Genomic DNA, 17,487 nt, shown 5'->3' with positions numbered 1-17,487 from the left:
TTTGAGGTTCTCTGCGATACGAAAGATTTCATCTAGTTCTTTTATCGTTATCTCCTTCATGGTAACATTTTCATCTGGCTCATTTAAAAATTAGAATTTTTAAATGCAAGTCTGCATTGACTTTATTAGCGGATAGAACACACTGAGGGGGGCAGCAGGCAAACGTTTGTTTATTGCGCGTCCGACGCGCGATTCAAATCTTTTTCAACTATGGCATTAAAAAAAAAAGATCGCGTTAACTGAAACGCGCATTAATCGAACTCGTGCTATGCGAGGCCTGGCTGTATATATATATTAAACTTTATAAATATATATTTATATTTTTAAATATAAATATAATATATTTTATATATTATATTTATATTTTAAATATATATTTTAAAATAAATTTATAAATTTAATAAATATATATGTATATATTTATTAAACTGAATACGAAAGGGAATTATACAACTGATGAAATTTAACAAGAATTTGGAATATAAGTATTAGGGGCGAAAAATATACAAATAAGACCCCTGTATCGATGGGGGCTACGTTCCAAGATCTACCGTGGATGGCTGAAACTGCAAATATAAGCGACCATGTACTAATATAATAATATAAGCGACCATATATAATGGGATTTTCTTGTACATAAAAAATATAATAAAGTTTAATTGATAAATTAAATTAAACATACAGCAAGACATTAAATATGGTAATAATTAAGTACAGACTTGATTTACCAGGAAACTCCAAGGCTCAAAATTAAAAAAAAAAAAAAAAAAAAAAAAAAAAAACCAGAAATCATAAAATTCAAGTAATAACTAGAATAGGTATAAACAGACATTTTGCAAGTCATAAATAAGTGAATCGGCATTCACTTAAATGTCGGTTGATGATGCCAATCACTCTGGGTGTCTATCATTGAGCGCCACCACAGAAATAAACAAGAACCGGCGTTATAAGTCGTCATTGGGAGATTAGTGTACCTATTATCTTGAAACCCCCACTGTCTTCACACCTACCGCTCAAAAAAAAAAAAAAAAAAAAACTCCAAATGCTTAGTTTGATTTGGTGTGTCGCGTCGATTGTTGTTTTCTGTCGCACCGCAAAAGGACAAATTTTATTTCGTTATTTGTCAGGGATGGATTTTTTTTTATAGTAACTTTTTTTTTTTTTTTTTTTGTTTTGTTTTGTTCAAAAATAGCAAAAATGATGGGCAAATGCAAGAGTAGTGCTTTCAAAGTAAACAAAAACTTGAAATTATTCAAAAGTTTGAAAACAGTACATCTGTTAAATCTCTAAAGAGCCATTATAATGTTGGTGACCAAACCATACGTGGCATTGTAAAATATAAAGGGAAGCATCATATTGGACACGCGAGTAGTACATGTTAAAGTTTTTCCAGTTTTTTTTTTCTGTGGTTAACCGTGGGTAACTGAATCAGCGGATACAGGGCACAACTGTATCTATGAGACCACACGGCCAAGTATTTTGGTAACCTAAATTGGATTTCATTGCTGTACCCTATAAATAAACAAAGATTATAATATAATAGTAAAATTAAAATGATGATGTAGCAAATTATTGATTACTGGATACATTGAATGGAACGTTGACAAGGGCTAGCTCCATTCAATATATCCTATCAATAATTGGCTGAGGCTATCTGTTTCTGTTTGCCAGTTTGTCTGGAAAATGGCACATGCACACTATTAACTTATAGTATTATATGTTATAAATCTAAAGTTTCATGATAGAGATTTTTTTAATGAGTTATATCAATTCATCGCTGAAGTTTATTTTAATTATAGCTTGTTAAAGAACAGTCTTTCTGTTATTGATGAAATGTTATACTCTTGAATAAAGTACACGGCTTACATCATAAAGCTTTTTTACTGAAAATTAGTATCATTTCGATAAATGACACTGCCAACAGTGTCAGTAACTCCAACAGATACTGAGATATCAAAAGCTTAAACGCATAGCAGTTCGGGAAATTTTGGGCTGCTAAGCCTTTCAGCCTATTCCAAAGCTCGTTTGGACAAGGGTAAGTTTTGTCTAAGTGAGGAATTGAGACAAGACAGTTGGTGATTACAAGGACTGGTTATTTTCAATGTATTTTAAAATGAAAGTTTATGAAAAAAATAATTCTTCAATTCAATTTTCTAACGGGACTTCTTGCCTTTATTTCATTCAAATAAGACAGGATTACAGTTTATTCCCCTGCCCCAGATACATACTGTGCAGACTCCCTCCAGTCACTATCTGGCAGAGTAGAGGCAATGCAATTATACATTAGCTGATCTGGAAGTCTCCTAGAGAGTTACCAATAGGTTCAGTCCAGTAACTAGCGCTGGCCTGCGAACAGGCCAAACGTTTTAGAGAATCACCCTCGAAATGTAAAGAAGATTAGATCTTAGCATGATGTCATCTTAAAACATCAATTGTGCTGCATGATGGAAGAAATGGGGAGGGTTTACCAGAGCTATGCTCTACAGACTAAACATGGGTTCCACCACTTCATGCCTCCGATAAGCAAAGTGGTGATATTGCATCAGTTGATGAGTGTTATCTACCACCTAGTATTGCCTGGTAACACAAAGGGGTGGCATTCATCCATTAATGTGGGCCCCATACCTCGACCCCTGCTTACATTGGTTTGCATCTGGGTGGTCGCCCACAGCGTTCTAGGTTGACATATTTCAGGACTTGCACATGGGGGTTATACCCAAGGTTACTAACAGTCCCACCATCGTGAAGGTGCAAGCATAGGATTTGGCTGTCACAGACCAACTAAACCACTAAAATTAGGTCCATTATTACCTTTCTTACCTTAATATTAGTGACTTTTTTGGTTTCTCAGAATGATGCTTTAAAGATGATGTTTAATTAGAAGAGAATGGAGAGGGCAAAAATAGAAAGCATACTTGATGAGAATCAACTGAAACAGCAAGCTGGCTTTAGGACAGGATTCTCAACTATGGATCACCTTCATGTAATATCACAGCTAATGGAGACAGCAAATGAATACAAAACACCATTATCCCTGGCATTTGTGGATTATGAAAAGACATTTGAACTCCATACAGCATAAGGCAATGTTTTGGGAGCTAAAACAAGGCATAGCTACCCCATATATTATGATTTTGAAGAAAATATATGAGAACGCTACCTCCTTCATTAGACTAGACAAAGACAGTAGCAAATTTAAAATTGAGAAAGGAGTTTGACAAGGAGACACTATCTTCGAAGTTGTTTACTGCTGCCCTTGAGGAAGCTTTCAGAAGATTAGACTGGTTGCAGAAAGGAGTCAATATGAATGGAGAGTACCTAAACCATTTACGATTTGCAGATGACATTGTAAGTATTTTGGACTAAAGTTGAATATGGCTAAAACAAAAGTAATGAACAAGTATTCCACAGAAAGGGATATAATGATTGAAGGAGCAGTAATTTAAAAGGTGGAGTCATATACTTATCTGGGACAAGTTGTAATAACTTATAACTTATAATATACTTATCTGGGATTAGCTGTAATAATGATAAATGGCTGGAAGTCAAGAGAAGAATAAATTTTGGGTGGACAGCATTCAGGAAATATAGTCACATACGGAGGAGCAATATCCCAATTTGTCTGAAACGTAAAATAATGAACCAATGTATACTTGCCACCATGACTTATGGAAGTGAAACTTGGACATGCACCAAAAGAATGGAAGAGAAGCTGAGAACTACACAGCACAGAATGGAATGAATTATATATTGGGAATCAGACTGTTAGATAAGAAGAGAAACACATGGATTAGGCAGCAAACTCAAGTAAAAAACATTCTTATCAAAACTAAAGAACTAAAATGGTCTTGGGCAGGACATATAACTCAAAGACATGATGATAGATGGACTAAGAAAATAACAGAATGGTACGCAACAGGAGCTAGAAAAAAAACGTGGAATACAACAACGAAGATGGACAGATGCAATTCACCAGTTTGTGTGTAGTAAATGGATGGCCATTGCACAAAACAGAAGGAACAAGAAAGTTGCTGGAGAGGCATTCATCCTACAGGATTGAAAATGGCTGATGATGATGATGATGAAAAAGAAATCCAAAGAAGAAAAAATTAGTCAAGAAACACTTGTCATGATGAACCGAAGACGACAAATGAAGAGCAAGATAAACACTGACAAGGACAAAATTGAGTATACTAAGTTAGCAAAGCCATTAGAAAGAGACTCAGAGAGAACATTGCATGTACAGCCACATTACAGTAAAATTTCAATTTAATGGACTAAATGGGGATAAAGCAAGTCTGCCAAATCAAACTCTGTTAAACTTGAAAGGCACCAAAGTTGCCAGAATATTATGAAAAATTATTATACTATGAAATACATAACATTAAATGTTGTAATACTGTATTTTACTGCATAACAAATGCAGTAAAATACAGTATTACAAGGGTTCCCAAGTACCCTCTCACTGGCAGCTCAGATGGCACATCTACCATTGTCTAAGACTCTCAGAACGATGATAGGAAAATCCTTATGCCCTCGCACTCTAAAGTACCAATCTTGCAAATGATACAGCAAGGATTTGGTTTTACTTAGTTTCTTCATAACAGTAGAAACAGCAAATATGACTTAGGTACAGCATTTCAACAAACAAGTTATTTAAATAGTAATAAAAGAGAACAAAAATACTTCATACAGTAATTTCTTTTTAAGTCCGATTGTGTAGTGATAAATGAAAGCAAGGCCACCTCATTAGCTGTAAATTTGTTTATTTGTTAATTTGAATGTTTAAACTGATGATAAATTACAGGATTGAGGCAGTTACACGACTGAGTCCCACATACAAGAAGTCTGATTCAGTAGGAATTGTCCGTTATTCAAAGTCTGTTAAATCAAAGGATATACTATATATTGGTTTAGATGTTTTGCTTTGGGTTCCATATTTTAAATTACTTTAACTTTAGTAGTGTGGTAGTTAATTTCAAGTAAAGGAACTCCCCGACTTACGTAAGTTTTTGCTGGCCGGTGCAAACTTAAAAAAAAATCGTGGAGACGTATTTTGCATCCCATAGGAATTAATGGAAGTATCGTGAAAATATGAACCCAATAACACTTTTTTTTTTTTTTTTTTGTAATTCGTTCCAAGCTGAAAATTTTGCTATATTACTAAGCTATTTCTCTCTCTAAAACAGTGGTTCTCAACCTCACCCCCCCGCACCCTTTTCACCATATGTCAAAATATCATTCCCCCTTTCCAAGACTGTCTGACTCAAAGGCTGCATTCCAAAAAGACAAAAAATTTGAAATATTTATCTTTATTTTTAATTTAAGATGACATTCAATAAAGTGGGATGTCCTGTAGATTATGTACAATCTGTAGAATTGTAGTTTGTAGAAAGATCAAGTTTGAGTCTGTCAATCCAATCCCCCCCCCCGGTTGAGAACCCCCTGCTCTAAAATGTCATATTTATAATGGAAATTGCACTACACTTTCATCATTATCATATGTTCCTGTTATAAGAATCAATTCTGAATGCCTTTGTGATATTTTTCTAAAGCACGTTTTGGGAGATCACGACCATAAAACAATAAAAACAATTTGCACTTTCCAGGTTATTGGGCTTTTCTGTTAGCGCAACCTATTATAAATACTATGTTCATTGTTGAGAACTTAACTCCTGTTTTTAACGTTCATGGGAAATAAATTCCCGCTTTACGAGTTTTCGTTAGGAACAAATTAACTCGTAAAATCAGGAACTACCTGCATGTATGTATATAAAACATATTAAAAATAATAGAACTACAATTATTGCCTAAGAATTATATTCTAATAATTTATTTTTAATTTTCAGTAAATATTTTAATAATATTTGTTTTTTCAAGTTTATAAAAACCAGAAGGTATACGTTATTCACCTAAACAAATCCAGAGGATATATGGCATATATCTACATATTTTTTTTTTTTTTTTTATGTGAACCCCAAACACGAGAGGCATTAGAACCTATAGTACTTAGTAACGTGCTTGGGTTGGAGGTTGAGAAGACGAAAGAAGATATTTGTTGACATTGAACTTGAACTTCTGTAGATTGTAATTTTCAGGAAATATGTATGAAGGAAGGTTGTTCCAGAAAATGGCAGTTGAATGAATAAATGAGGAATATGAAAAGTTGGTTCTGTGAGTTTGAAGTTGCACAGTAAATGGATGTTGGCTGGTGGCGGCACGTGTTCGAACTGTTTTTAAACAGAGAGCGGGAATTATAGAAGACAATTCAGAAGAACAGTGCCCATGAAAGTATCTGTAGAAGAGGCATGCAGCAGAAACAGTGCGTCTATGAGAAAGCGAGTGGAGAGACTCTGTTAGAGATGAATCATTAATTAACTTAACTGCCCTCTTCTGAATGGAATCAAGAAGCCTGAGAGAGGTTTTGGGGGCACCACCCCAGATGTGGGAACAATATTCCATGGCAGGGCGGATTTGCGATTTATACAGAGTGAGCAGCTGTTAGGAAGAAAAGTAACGTCGACAGTGAAAGAGAAAACCAAGTTTTTTAGATGCAGAGGAAGCAATATTTGTAATGTGCTTGTGCCAAGAGAGATTAGAAGTCAGGGTAATCCCCAAAAGAGATATATCATTTTGCCTAGAAATCAGAGTGTCACTAAAGATAAGTATAGGAGCAGAAGAATCCTTTTTGCAAGATATAAGACAAGACTGAGTTTTAGAAGGGTTGATATCAACTAATTTGTCTTTGCCCCACTGGAGCATTACCTGAAGATCGGCGTTTAAGGAATTGGTAGCAGATTTTCGAGAAGTTGAAGCTGATTGAGCAGGACAAGGTTTCTCAAAATGGAAAGTGGAATGCAATGTGCTATCATCGGCAAAACTATGGATAGGATTTCCAGTCAATGGAAGGTCATTAATATGCAAGAGGAAAAGAGTGGGGGAAAGAACTGAACCTTGGGGGACACCGGCATTAGTGGAGAAGTTAGAAGACAGAGAGTTGTTGTTATTTGGTTTTTAGGAGCATTAGCAACTAAGGCCATATTGCTCCGGGATATGCTGTGGTCATTCCCTGAATGACCTTTCCGCATCCTCCGTATTTGGTGGTGACGGGCTCGAACCCCGGTCTAATCAAGAAGCGTGTGCTACGCACTGCTGCTCCTTCCCACCTGGCTACGGAGGCGCCTAGAAGACAGAGAGCCATCTACCATCACCCTCAGTGAGTGATCAGAGAGAAAACTGGATAACCAATTACTAAATACAGTTTGCAAACCATAAGATGGAAGCTGGTTTAGAAGACCTTTAGGCCAAACATGATCAAAAGCCTTTGAGATGTCAAGAGCAACTACTTGTGTTTCACTGAACCTTTCCATTGAATTAGTCCATAAATGGGTAATATAAGCCAGAATATCACCAGTGGATAGACACGGATGGAATCCATACTGGCGATCGTTGATCAGAAGGAAGGTTTCTAGGTAGTTTAAGAGTTGGCGGTTAATTGATTTCTCCATTACTGTTACATATCTAACAGAAAGACTGCATTACAAAATCATTAACCACCCTGTTACAATTTGATAACCTTCTGCCATTTTCAAACCTTAATAACTGCTCGTGTGAATGCAGATTCAACATACTCATTCAGTTTGTTTGCTATCTGAGCAGGATCATCAAAAGTTAAATCATCAATATCAAGTGACCAATCAGATTCATCCCCTTCCTTTAGACTTTATATAAGTAAAGAAATCCTTGCTGTTTTTCTTAGCATCCTTTGCCAAAGATTTCTCGTAATCTGCCTAATCTCCTTCGTGACCTTATTACAGATTAGCTTATATCTGCCATAGGCTTCTGAGTCGCTTGATAATTTATATGCATCCCATGCATTTTTCTACTCTGTCACGAGTTTCATTAGTTCATTTTATAACCATTTAGGCCTAAACCTTGAACAATATTTCTTAATAGGTATGAAACTTTTAGTAGCATTCACGATTAATTCCTTGAATGCTTTCCACTTAGAATTTACTGTTGGTAACACTGTCAGTTGATCCCACTGTACAGAATTTAAAAACTGTCTGAGACCACTGACTCACCTTTACAGAAGCAAAAACCCTTTCCTTTACCCCTGATGGTAATTATATCTAAGTAAATCCCACATCAGTAGACTGTCATCACTGCCACCTAGTGGTTCCTTTATCTGCAAATTCTTAATACACGAATGATCACTGATGATAATCAGATCAAGAGTATTACCCTCTCTGGTTGCTTCTCGAACATGCTGCTGCAGAAAACAATCATCCAATAAATCCACAAAAGTCTTACTAGTGTGTGAGTGACCAACCCACAAGTTCCAGTCAATATCTGGGAAATTAAAATCCCCAATTATAAGACATTCTGATTTTCTAGCCCACTATTTCTCTGTACAATTGTTCATTGTACTCATTAGGCCTAGAACACACCAAATTGACTCAACAGTGCATTGTTTATCTATATCAACTGGATGCACTTCTTTTGATTTTATGTTTTTCTTAATTAACTGCATAACACCTCCTCCCTTCCTATCCTGTTTATCCTTTCTGTACACATTGTACTCCCCAAATTCCAGTTCTGCATTCCTTATATCTGTGTGACACCACGTCTCTGCTATCCCAACAATATCTGCCTTTGATGTCTTGACCAACACCTCAAATTTATTTACTATGCTTCTAGCATTGGTATACAAGCAAGTATACTATCCTTATTATTAGTTACCCTAACACATCCCATATACCAATCTGTTTCACGATGACTGCCAACAGTTCCTGAAACCCCCAGCACTCCTCGCTCCAGGTTGCCACTAATTCTAATATAAGTTGTGCAAGAATCACCTTACCTCTGCCTGCGGCTACTTTTAACCTTTTAGTCTGTGAATCCCCTCAAGCTAGCAGTTTTCCGACATATGTAACACTGCCTCGATAGTATCAGCAAATATTCTTACACCCTTTCTATTTAAGTTAATCTCATCCCTGTAGAAGCAGTCTCTCCTGTTAACAAGCACAGACCACGCTGAGAAAAATTCTACCCCTTGAGCCTTGCACATTCCCTCCAGGACCGAATTGATTGACAAGGCTCTCATCATATACTCCCCCCTTTCGTGTCTGGGCAGAATTGCAGACACTTTCAAATTTAACCCTAATTCACAACTTTTTTGCAACATTGACCTGTATTTGTTAAGTGAATCTGCAGATCTCCTACTCTTAATGTCATTTGGTGCCAACGTGTAGAACAATATCACCTTTTGTGCCCTTAAAAGATGATATATGCTTTACAACTTCATCAACTTTTGCCCCTGGCAGACATACTCTGGTCCTGTTCCACCTATCCTTTTTACACAATATATACCGTCTCCCTGCCAGTAGTCACCAACAATAACTAGTTCCTTTGGGACCAGTGCATTCTGCCTTGGAGATTGCCACTGTGTTGCCTGATGCCCAGGAGTGAGCTCTGGCGTTGAGTTGGGCAGCTGAGAGCCTGACGGGCCCCTCATATTAATTTCTTCGAGGGCATCTACCCTACAACTCAAGCTCTCATAGACGCCCAGTAGAACGCTGAGTTGATGCCTAATTTCTAGACACTCTCTGTATCTAGCACACACAAAGACAACCTCCTTGGCTAGATCATGTTCTGTTCCAGGGAGTTCGGCAAACATTTCACAAATTGCACATTTTTTTAGGCTGTGATGCGTTGGAGAATTGCCCCCCTAAGTTCTCCTCTGAGTCACAGCACTCCTGGCACTTTGTGCCTGTTGGTTTGCTGTTCTAGTCTGGGGCATGATATTTTAAATTAATAAGATCAATAAATTTAATTAATTAATTGTCAATACTACGCTATCTAATAGAATCTTAAATGCAGTGATGCGTATTACGCTATATAATTACACGTTAGAGCTGTCTAGTTACCACAATTAAAAATTTGAATTCCCTACTACTCTATACAAAAACAATGGCTGCAAGATTCGAACAAAATAACGGTTTTAAGTATATCCACAAAAACTATCTAAATTAAAAATAAAAATAACCAGCCTAACAATAACTATAAGACTACGTATGAAGTACAATATAAAATAACAATTAGGTTCTTGAAATAACTTAACACCTGATCTTCAAATTTGCGGGTCATCAATATCTGGGTTTTTTCTTACTTTCCTCTTCACAATATCCCATGCAACAAACATGTCCTTAATTTCTTGAGTTGTTGCTACACAGTTATCCTCCTCATCTCCACTGTTATGCTTGCCCATCTGATCTAATTCCTGGAGCCCCTCTGTTGTCAACTCCTTTCCGCTGTCCACAATTAACTCCTCCACATCAACTCTAGAGCTAAGGACTCACCAAGAGTGATAATTTCCTGCTCTAGAACAACCTTCAGCTTCAAATACTTCAAAATCATGGATGACTGAGGGCCATAAATTCTTCCAGACTACATTGACGCACAGAGCTGAAACTTCATTCGAACTGACAATCATTTGTACACAGTCCAAGATGTTAAACCTGGTCTTCAAAATTCCTTTAAGATGATGGCTCCAACTCCTGAAGTCTCTTCAAAGCACTTCGTAAGCTTCTTCTTTGTGTAAATTTTTTTAAAAATCCACAATCACTTGCTGATCCATTGGCTGAAGCAGAGGGTTGGTATTGGGTGGGAGAAATTTGACAGTAATGAAGTTAAATTGCTACTCCAGAGATCGGGCAAGTTAGGGATCATAACCTGGAACATTATCCAAAATTAACAGTGCCTTTAAAGGAAGTTTATTTTTTTTTCTAAGTAAACTTTGACTGAAGAACAAAACACTTCAAATATCCATTCAGAGGTGTCTTGTCACCCAGGCCTTCTTGTTACACTCCCAAAAGACATTGAACCTGCTTTTGATGACCTTTTGCTGTTTAAACACACTGGGAGTTTCTCAGTGGTAAACCAACATTGGCTTAAGTTTAAAATCACCACAGGCAATGGACCCAAATGGTAGAGTAAGCCTATCCTTCATAGCCTTATGACCAGGCAATGAGGCCTCTTCTTTTTTGATGTATGTTCGCCTAGGCATCCTTTTCTAAAAGAGGCCTATTTCATCTGTATTAAAGACTTGTTGAGGAAGGTAACCCTCCTTCTCGACAAGCTCTTGAAATTTAACCTTAGTTTTCGGCTGCTTCCTGATCAGCACTGCAAGCCTCTCCATGCCTTATAACACTTTTAATATCGGACCTTTTTTAAAACGGTTGAACCAACCTTTGCTGGCTTTAAAGTCCCCATATTGCGTATCACTATCACTAGCTGAAGGTGTTTTAGTCTTTAAATCCTCAAAAATCTGCTTTACACATTCACAAATATATTGTCCAGGAACTGTATCACTCTTCAATTGTTTTTCTTTTATCCACAGCAACAAAAGCCTTTCCATTTCTACAATCAGTTCTCTGCCTTTTTGGACTGTGATAGATTCATCGCTTACTTTAACTTTTTTTAAGGTTTTCTTTTTGTTTCACTATGGTAGAAATGGTTAACTGTGAAAAACCATATTCGCGCACCAATGAACTAATTTTAGCACCATCATCATGTTTTTCCACTATTTCTTGTTTAATTTTAATTGAAATTTTCTTTTTACTGCTGTACTCTTTAGGGGCTATATTATGCAAAGTTGTACACTGAAGAATCAATACAGTAAGTTTATGGAAATTAAGTACAAAAAAAATCACTTGAACTAAAGGATACAAAAACAAAACGTGCCCAACAGGCTTACAAATGCTGCTATTGGCTGAGACAAAGGACCACGTGGCCCGGTCGGAGACAATTGTAACCAGTGATTACTGGTTTCCATACTTACTATATCAGCTGCTCAAATCATTAAAATGCACTACACTTTCATCATTTATTGCTGTTTTGTTATAAGAATGAATTTTGAACACATTTGTGATATTTTTTTAAAGCACATTTCTGGAGGTCACTACATAAAACAATAAAACCAATTTGCATTTTCCAGTTTATTGGGATTTTCTGTTAGTGCAATGTATTATAAACGGGGAGTAAACTCTATCTTATTACATTTGCGATAATACCGATAACTGGAATCCTATGGATTTTTACCTGATAGTATTATGATGAAATGTGTTTCCCCTTCACTGAAATCATATAAAAAACAAAAATAAATTTTCAGAATATTCTCTTCATTCCTATTTTTTAAGCTCCATTTAATAGAATTAATTAATTAAAATTCAATTCGCCAATGTGATGACAATATCCTGCGCTTACTACATATTGTATAGTGAAAGGTATTGTATTATGTAGAGCCCATCGTAAAGTTATTTGATCATATAGTGAGCCCATCGTAAAGTGGGGGTCCACTGTATAGAGGTCTGGAGGCCTCATTTTAAGAAGGATGAAGAGCTGCTGGAACGAGTACAGAGAAAGGCAAAAAGATTAGTGAATGGAACAAAGGGTTGCTCTTACGAAGAAAGGTTTAAGTTTTGCAAATTACAGTGTCTGGCGACTAGGCACCTGCAAGGTGATCTGACTGAGGTGTATAAAGCCTGAATGGTTTGAGCATGCTCAATGTTGATAAGATTCTTCCTCTTGCTCAGAATAATCACCCGAGACGGCATAAATTCAAATTGAGGAAAGATAGTTGTAGGAAAGATGTGCGGAAGTTTGCCTTTAGCCAAAGGGTGGTTGATTTCTGGAACAAACTTCCATCTGTCATTGTAGAAGTTCATAGCTTAAATAGATTCAAGGCAGAACTAGACAAACATTTGGAGTGAGTGGATAGCTGAAATGAGGTTTTTTTTTTTTTTTTTTTTTTGGCTTACGCTATAATAAGCTTGCTTTCTTGCATTATGTGCTTTTACTAATTGAATGCTAATACTAATTCACTAAACCTTTTTTTTTTTTTTTTAAGTCTCCAGAAGTGTATTTCTGATAATTTTGAAAATCTCAACAAATCGGAAGTCCACAACTGCCCACGGTCCAAATTAGTTCAGATTATCAATGCTCTACTGCAGTGGTTCCCACACTAGTGAGATCAACGGACCCTGTCAAAAATCAAAAAAGTTCACGAACCCATATAAAATGTTATGTGGTTATTACATTTAGATGTATGTATTCTTTTAGATTTGCGAGTTCTTCTGTGCTGCGTTAATGCCATTGTATTTTTGCCATAGGCCAATTTTACATTATATGTGCCAGTATATATTCGTTTAATTGTAGATTGTTACCGATTATTGGTGTTTTTCATATAAGTATTAGTGTTCATACAAATTTGTAATCAAGTCAATCTAGTTTGGTTATCTTCATTCCATATGGCCTATACATTTTGAGTTAAGATAAAAAGGACAATGCTAAATGATAATGATTTTTCATAACATTTTACTAATGAAAACATTTTATCTGTAGCAAGATAATTATTAAATCTTAATTTCTGTATAAATTTATATAATAATACTAAATCTTAATTTCTGTATAAATTTATATAATAATACTAAAATCTTAAAGACTGTACAAATTTATATAATAATATAACGTATTGCATTACACCATGTGGCCGTCAATCCCCTACTTCATCGGGGGCTTTGAGTGGATTGACAGCCCTTTTCGACGTAATGCCTCATACTTACTCGTTTCTGTCTGTACCTATACCAGTTTTGCTATTTTAGTTTATATTTTCAGGTTCATTTTCTTAATTTTTTTTTTAAGGGCTGTTCCTTTAACCCTCTTTTGGTGATATTTCACGTCTTTCGGAACTGGTACCTCTGGGGGGTACCGCTAAATTAATAAATAATTGGCATTAGTCTAAAATTTTGTATAGTTTAATTGGATTAAAAGTTCGAAATTATATAAGGGTTTACGGGCCACTATTTATATCTATTCTTTCTTTTCGTTCGATTGTTTATTTGGGTTATTTTTATGTTAATTTTCGCTCTACAGTTTTTGCCATACTACTGGCCTATGTTTTATTTAATTTAACATATTGGATATATATTTATATATATATATATATATATATATAAAAAATGTAAATAAGATTTAATCCACATGTTAACACAACCTATATAAAGTTTAAAAATTCATCGATCCAACAACAAACCTCCATAGAATGCACTGGCATGAAAATCGGGGACACAGACCAATGTGCCATCAGCACAGAGTAATTAGTTAGTGCGACTGGGCTGTAATAATAGCTACCCATAAAAACAAATAGAAGGCGGGAAAACCCCCTTTTTACTCAACGGCCTCCACCGGAGTACAACACTACGTAAGTAGTAGTATTACAATATAGAATACTTACTCGTTGGGCTTTGTGTACCCTATCACAGTTTGCTGAAGAGATTATTTTTTATCAAACTAGTAACATTTAAATAAATAAAAATGGAAGAAATTGAGAAAATAAATAATATTTAATTAAAAAAAAAAAAAAAAAAAAACAAAAAAAAAAAAAAACAAAAAAAAAAATTTAAGAAAATGAACCTGAAAATATAAACTAAAATAGCAAAACTGGTATAGGTACAGACAGAAACGAGTAAGTATGAGGCATTACGTCGAAAAGGGCTGTCAATCCACTCAAAGCCCCCGATGAAGTAGGGGATTGACGGCCACATGGTGTAATGCAATACGTTATATTATTATATAAATTTATACAGAAATTAAGATTTAATAATTATCTTGCTACAGATAATGTTTTCATTAGTAAAATGTTATGAAAAATCATTATCATTTAGCATTATCCTTTTTATCTTAACTCAAAATGTATAGGCCATATGGAATGAAGATAACCAAACTAGGTTGACTTGATTATAAATTTGTATGAACACTAATACTTATATGAAAAACACCAATAATCGGTAACAACCTACAATTAAACATGTATATATATATATAAATATATATACACGGTTGACCACCATTTCGCGGACCCCCTGGAACTGGTCTGCTGCATACAGAAATTCACGTCTAATGTCAAATATCTTGTGTCTCTGCCTTCAACCCATGCACAGTGCTCTAATACCTTTCATGTTTCGGGATTTCATGAAAACATGCACTAACTGATGTTAGTTGTAACAAAATTATATCAATTATTGATAGAACACACAGAATGGCTCTTTTCAAGGGATAACCAGTCACACAACTAATCATTAGCTACAAACATCCATTTCTGATTGTATTCTACTGGTAATAGCTAGGCTTGGAGGTTTGCAACATGGCCTATCAAATTTAATAAAAATTTAGCAGCCAAGTAGTAGAAATACAAGACACCCAATCAACAGCTAAATAATGCATGATCCAATCCAGGGTGATCATTTTAAATGAGAACCAAAAAAATGCAAATAACTAAGTATAGGAGAGTTAGTGATACAAAACTTACATGTAAAAATCTTTATCCTCTGATGAATTTGTTACAGCAAAAAAAAAAGTAAATAAATAAATAAAATAAAAAAATGATAAATGATCTTAACATAACTCAGCACAATGAAACACATTTGAAAACTTACCTGCAGCATGTTGGGAGTGATGTTGCTTTTAATTTCTTCCAGGATGTGTGGATTGTTGTAAGCACTGACTTTAACACAGCTTCAAAAAAAGAATTCTAATGCAATAGATATGATGAGTGTAGAAATTATGCCATCTCCACACAAGAGAAATAGCTTGGCCACACACATGCAAAGCTTGACTTATACTGCTATTTATCCAAAACCACAATTAAACAATATTAACAGCATTCTCCTCAATGAGATGTTTTAGGGATTTGTAGAATATGTCAATCCACTGGTAAGAGGTTATGGTACTGCGAAAAAATATGTACACAACAATTCCATGGCAGGACACTGCACTTCAATCTTCACAGGTTCATAGGACTTCAGTTTCGTGTGTTGTATAGGGCTTTCCCATACAATAGATTAGTATTCTAAAAGTTCATATACCCCGGTCAGACGAAACCAGGGTTGCTCATCACATCTGAAGGGCTTTATTCACTTTATTTATCCAGTATATACAAAATCTCTATTTGTAGTGAGAAAGAACATTACATTCTATACTGAAATTTTATCTAAATTTTATTTTATCTTACATTAACCAAGATGTGTGTGCGAAAGAAAGAAATAATTTGTATATGATCAGAAGTGGTTTACAGTATATATACAAATATACTTTTTTTTCCCCTATCATACAGGAAGCCAATTTATCAAAAATACAACAGTACAATACCTTCAAAATTTCCACTTCATCTGGATGATTTGCAACAACTAACTGTAAGCCAGCAATGGATTTCTCTAAGTCTTTGCCAGCAATTTTTACACCCTGGGCTCCTTCTACTTCCTTGAATTCTTGATATGGATTCTAGAAGATATAAATATATAATTAGGATGTAGAAAACTATAAGCCTAAAATATATTTTAAAATATTTTACTAAATATAAACTTATATATTCCTTCTCCACTAACTGATAAATCTGAAATCAATCAATATCAAATATCAAAGGGCATAAAATCTAGCACATGCCCTTTTAGTATTAAAAAAAAAAAAAAAAAAAAGTCTGAACACATTTAATACCAAAACTATTTGGTTCCATCATCAGAACACAGAATAGCACTATTCCCAAACTATTCAATAACTATACTACAATAGGGACCTGCTTCTTTACTAAATCAGATATTTAAAAAATGTCTATCATACTGTGCTAGCCCTTCACAAAGGTTCTTTATTCTGTATGTAGTATCAACATACTCTGTGCTGCCACTTTATTAGGTACACCTACCTAGTAGCATGTTGAGCCTCCTTTAGCCTTCAAAACAGCCTGAATTCGTCTAGGCATGGATTGAACAAGATGCTGAAAACGTTGTGCAGGAATGGAGTACTATGCAGACATGAGTGTGTTACGTAGTTCCTCGAGATTCGACGGATGTGTATGCCTGCAGCGAACAGCCCTTTCCAGCTCATCCCAAAGATGTGCAATAGGATTGAGATCCGTGGACTGAGCAGTCCATGGCAGCAAAGAAAAGTCACTGTCACGTTCCTGGAACATTTCCATGATTCGGGCTTTGTGCACCGGCGCATTATCCTGCTGGAAGTAACCATCTGACTGAGGATAAACTGCCAACATGAACGGATGCACTTGGTCAGCAATGATGTGGCATTCAGACATGAATCTATGGATATCAATGGACCCAAAAGTGTGCCCCAAGAAAACATTCCCCAGACCATAACACTGCCCCCACCACCTTGCACAGTAGTCATCAGACATGACAGGTCCATGGATTCATGTTGTTTTCGCCAAATTCTGAGCCTTCCATCAAAATGATGCACCAGGAACTTTGACTTCTCAGACCAAGCAACTGTTTTCTAATCTCGATAGTCCAGTGCTGGTGTTGCTGTGCCCACAGGAGGCGTGCTCTCTTGTTTTTCATTGATAACAAAGGTACGTGATGTGGCTGTCGGTTGTTGCAGCCCATTCGCGACAAAGTGCGACTAGTGGTCCAAAAAAGT

At 35.7% G+C, this 17,487-nt stretch overlaps 1 protein-coding gene across 1 annotated transcript in view; it reads right to left on the bottom strand.

Annotated features, from left to right (window-relative positions):
* The window catches only part of eIF5B (eukaryotic translation initiation factor 5B), a 609,831-nt gene that overhangs the window by 234,366 nt on the left and 357,978 nt on the right, over positions 1-17,487 (bottom strand). Inside the window, exon 18 of the mRNA XM_090369319.1 lies at positions 16,210-16,341. Within this exon, the coding sequence (XP_090225445.1) occupies positions 16,210-16,341 (132 nt within the window). The remainder of the gene's footprint in view (positions 1-16,209; positions 16,342-17,487) is intronic.

Source organism: Mastigoproctus giganteus, chromosome 3, assembly GCF_048544385.1.
Source record: "Mastigoproctus giganteus isolate SK-2022 chromosome 3, ASM4854438v1, whole genome shotgun sequence".
NCBI classification, from domain to species: domain Eukaryota; kingdom Metazoa; phylum Arthropoda; class Arachnida; order Uropygi; family Thelyphonidae; genus Mastigoproctus; species Mastigoproctus giganteus.
This window is presented reverse-complemented; position numbering and strand designations above follow the sequence as displayed.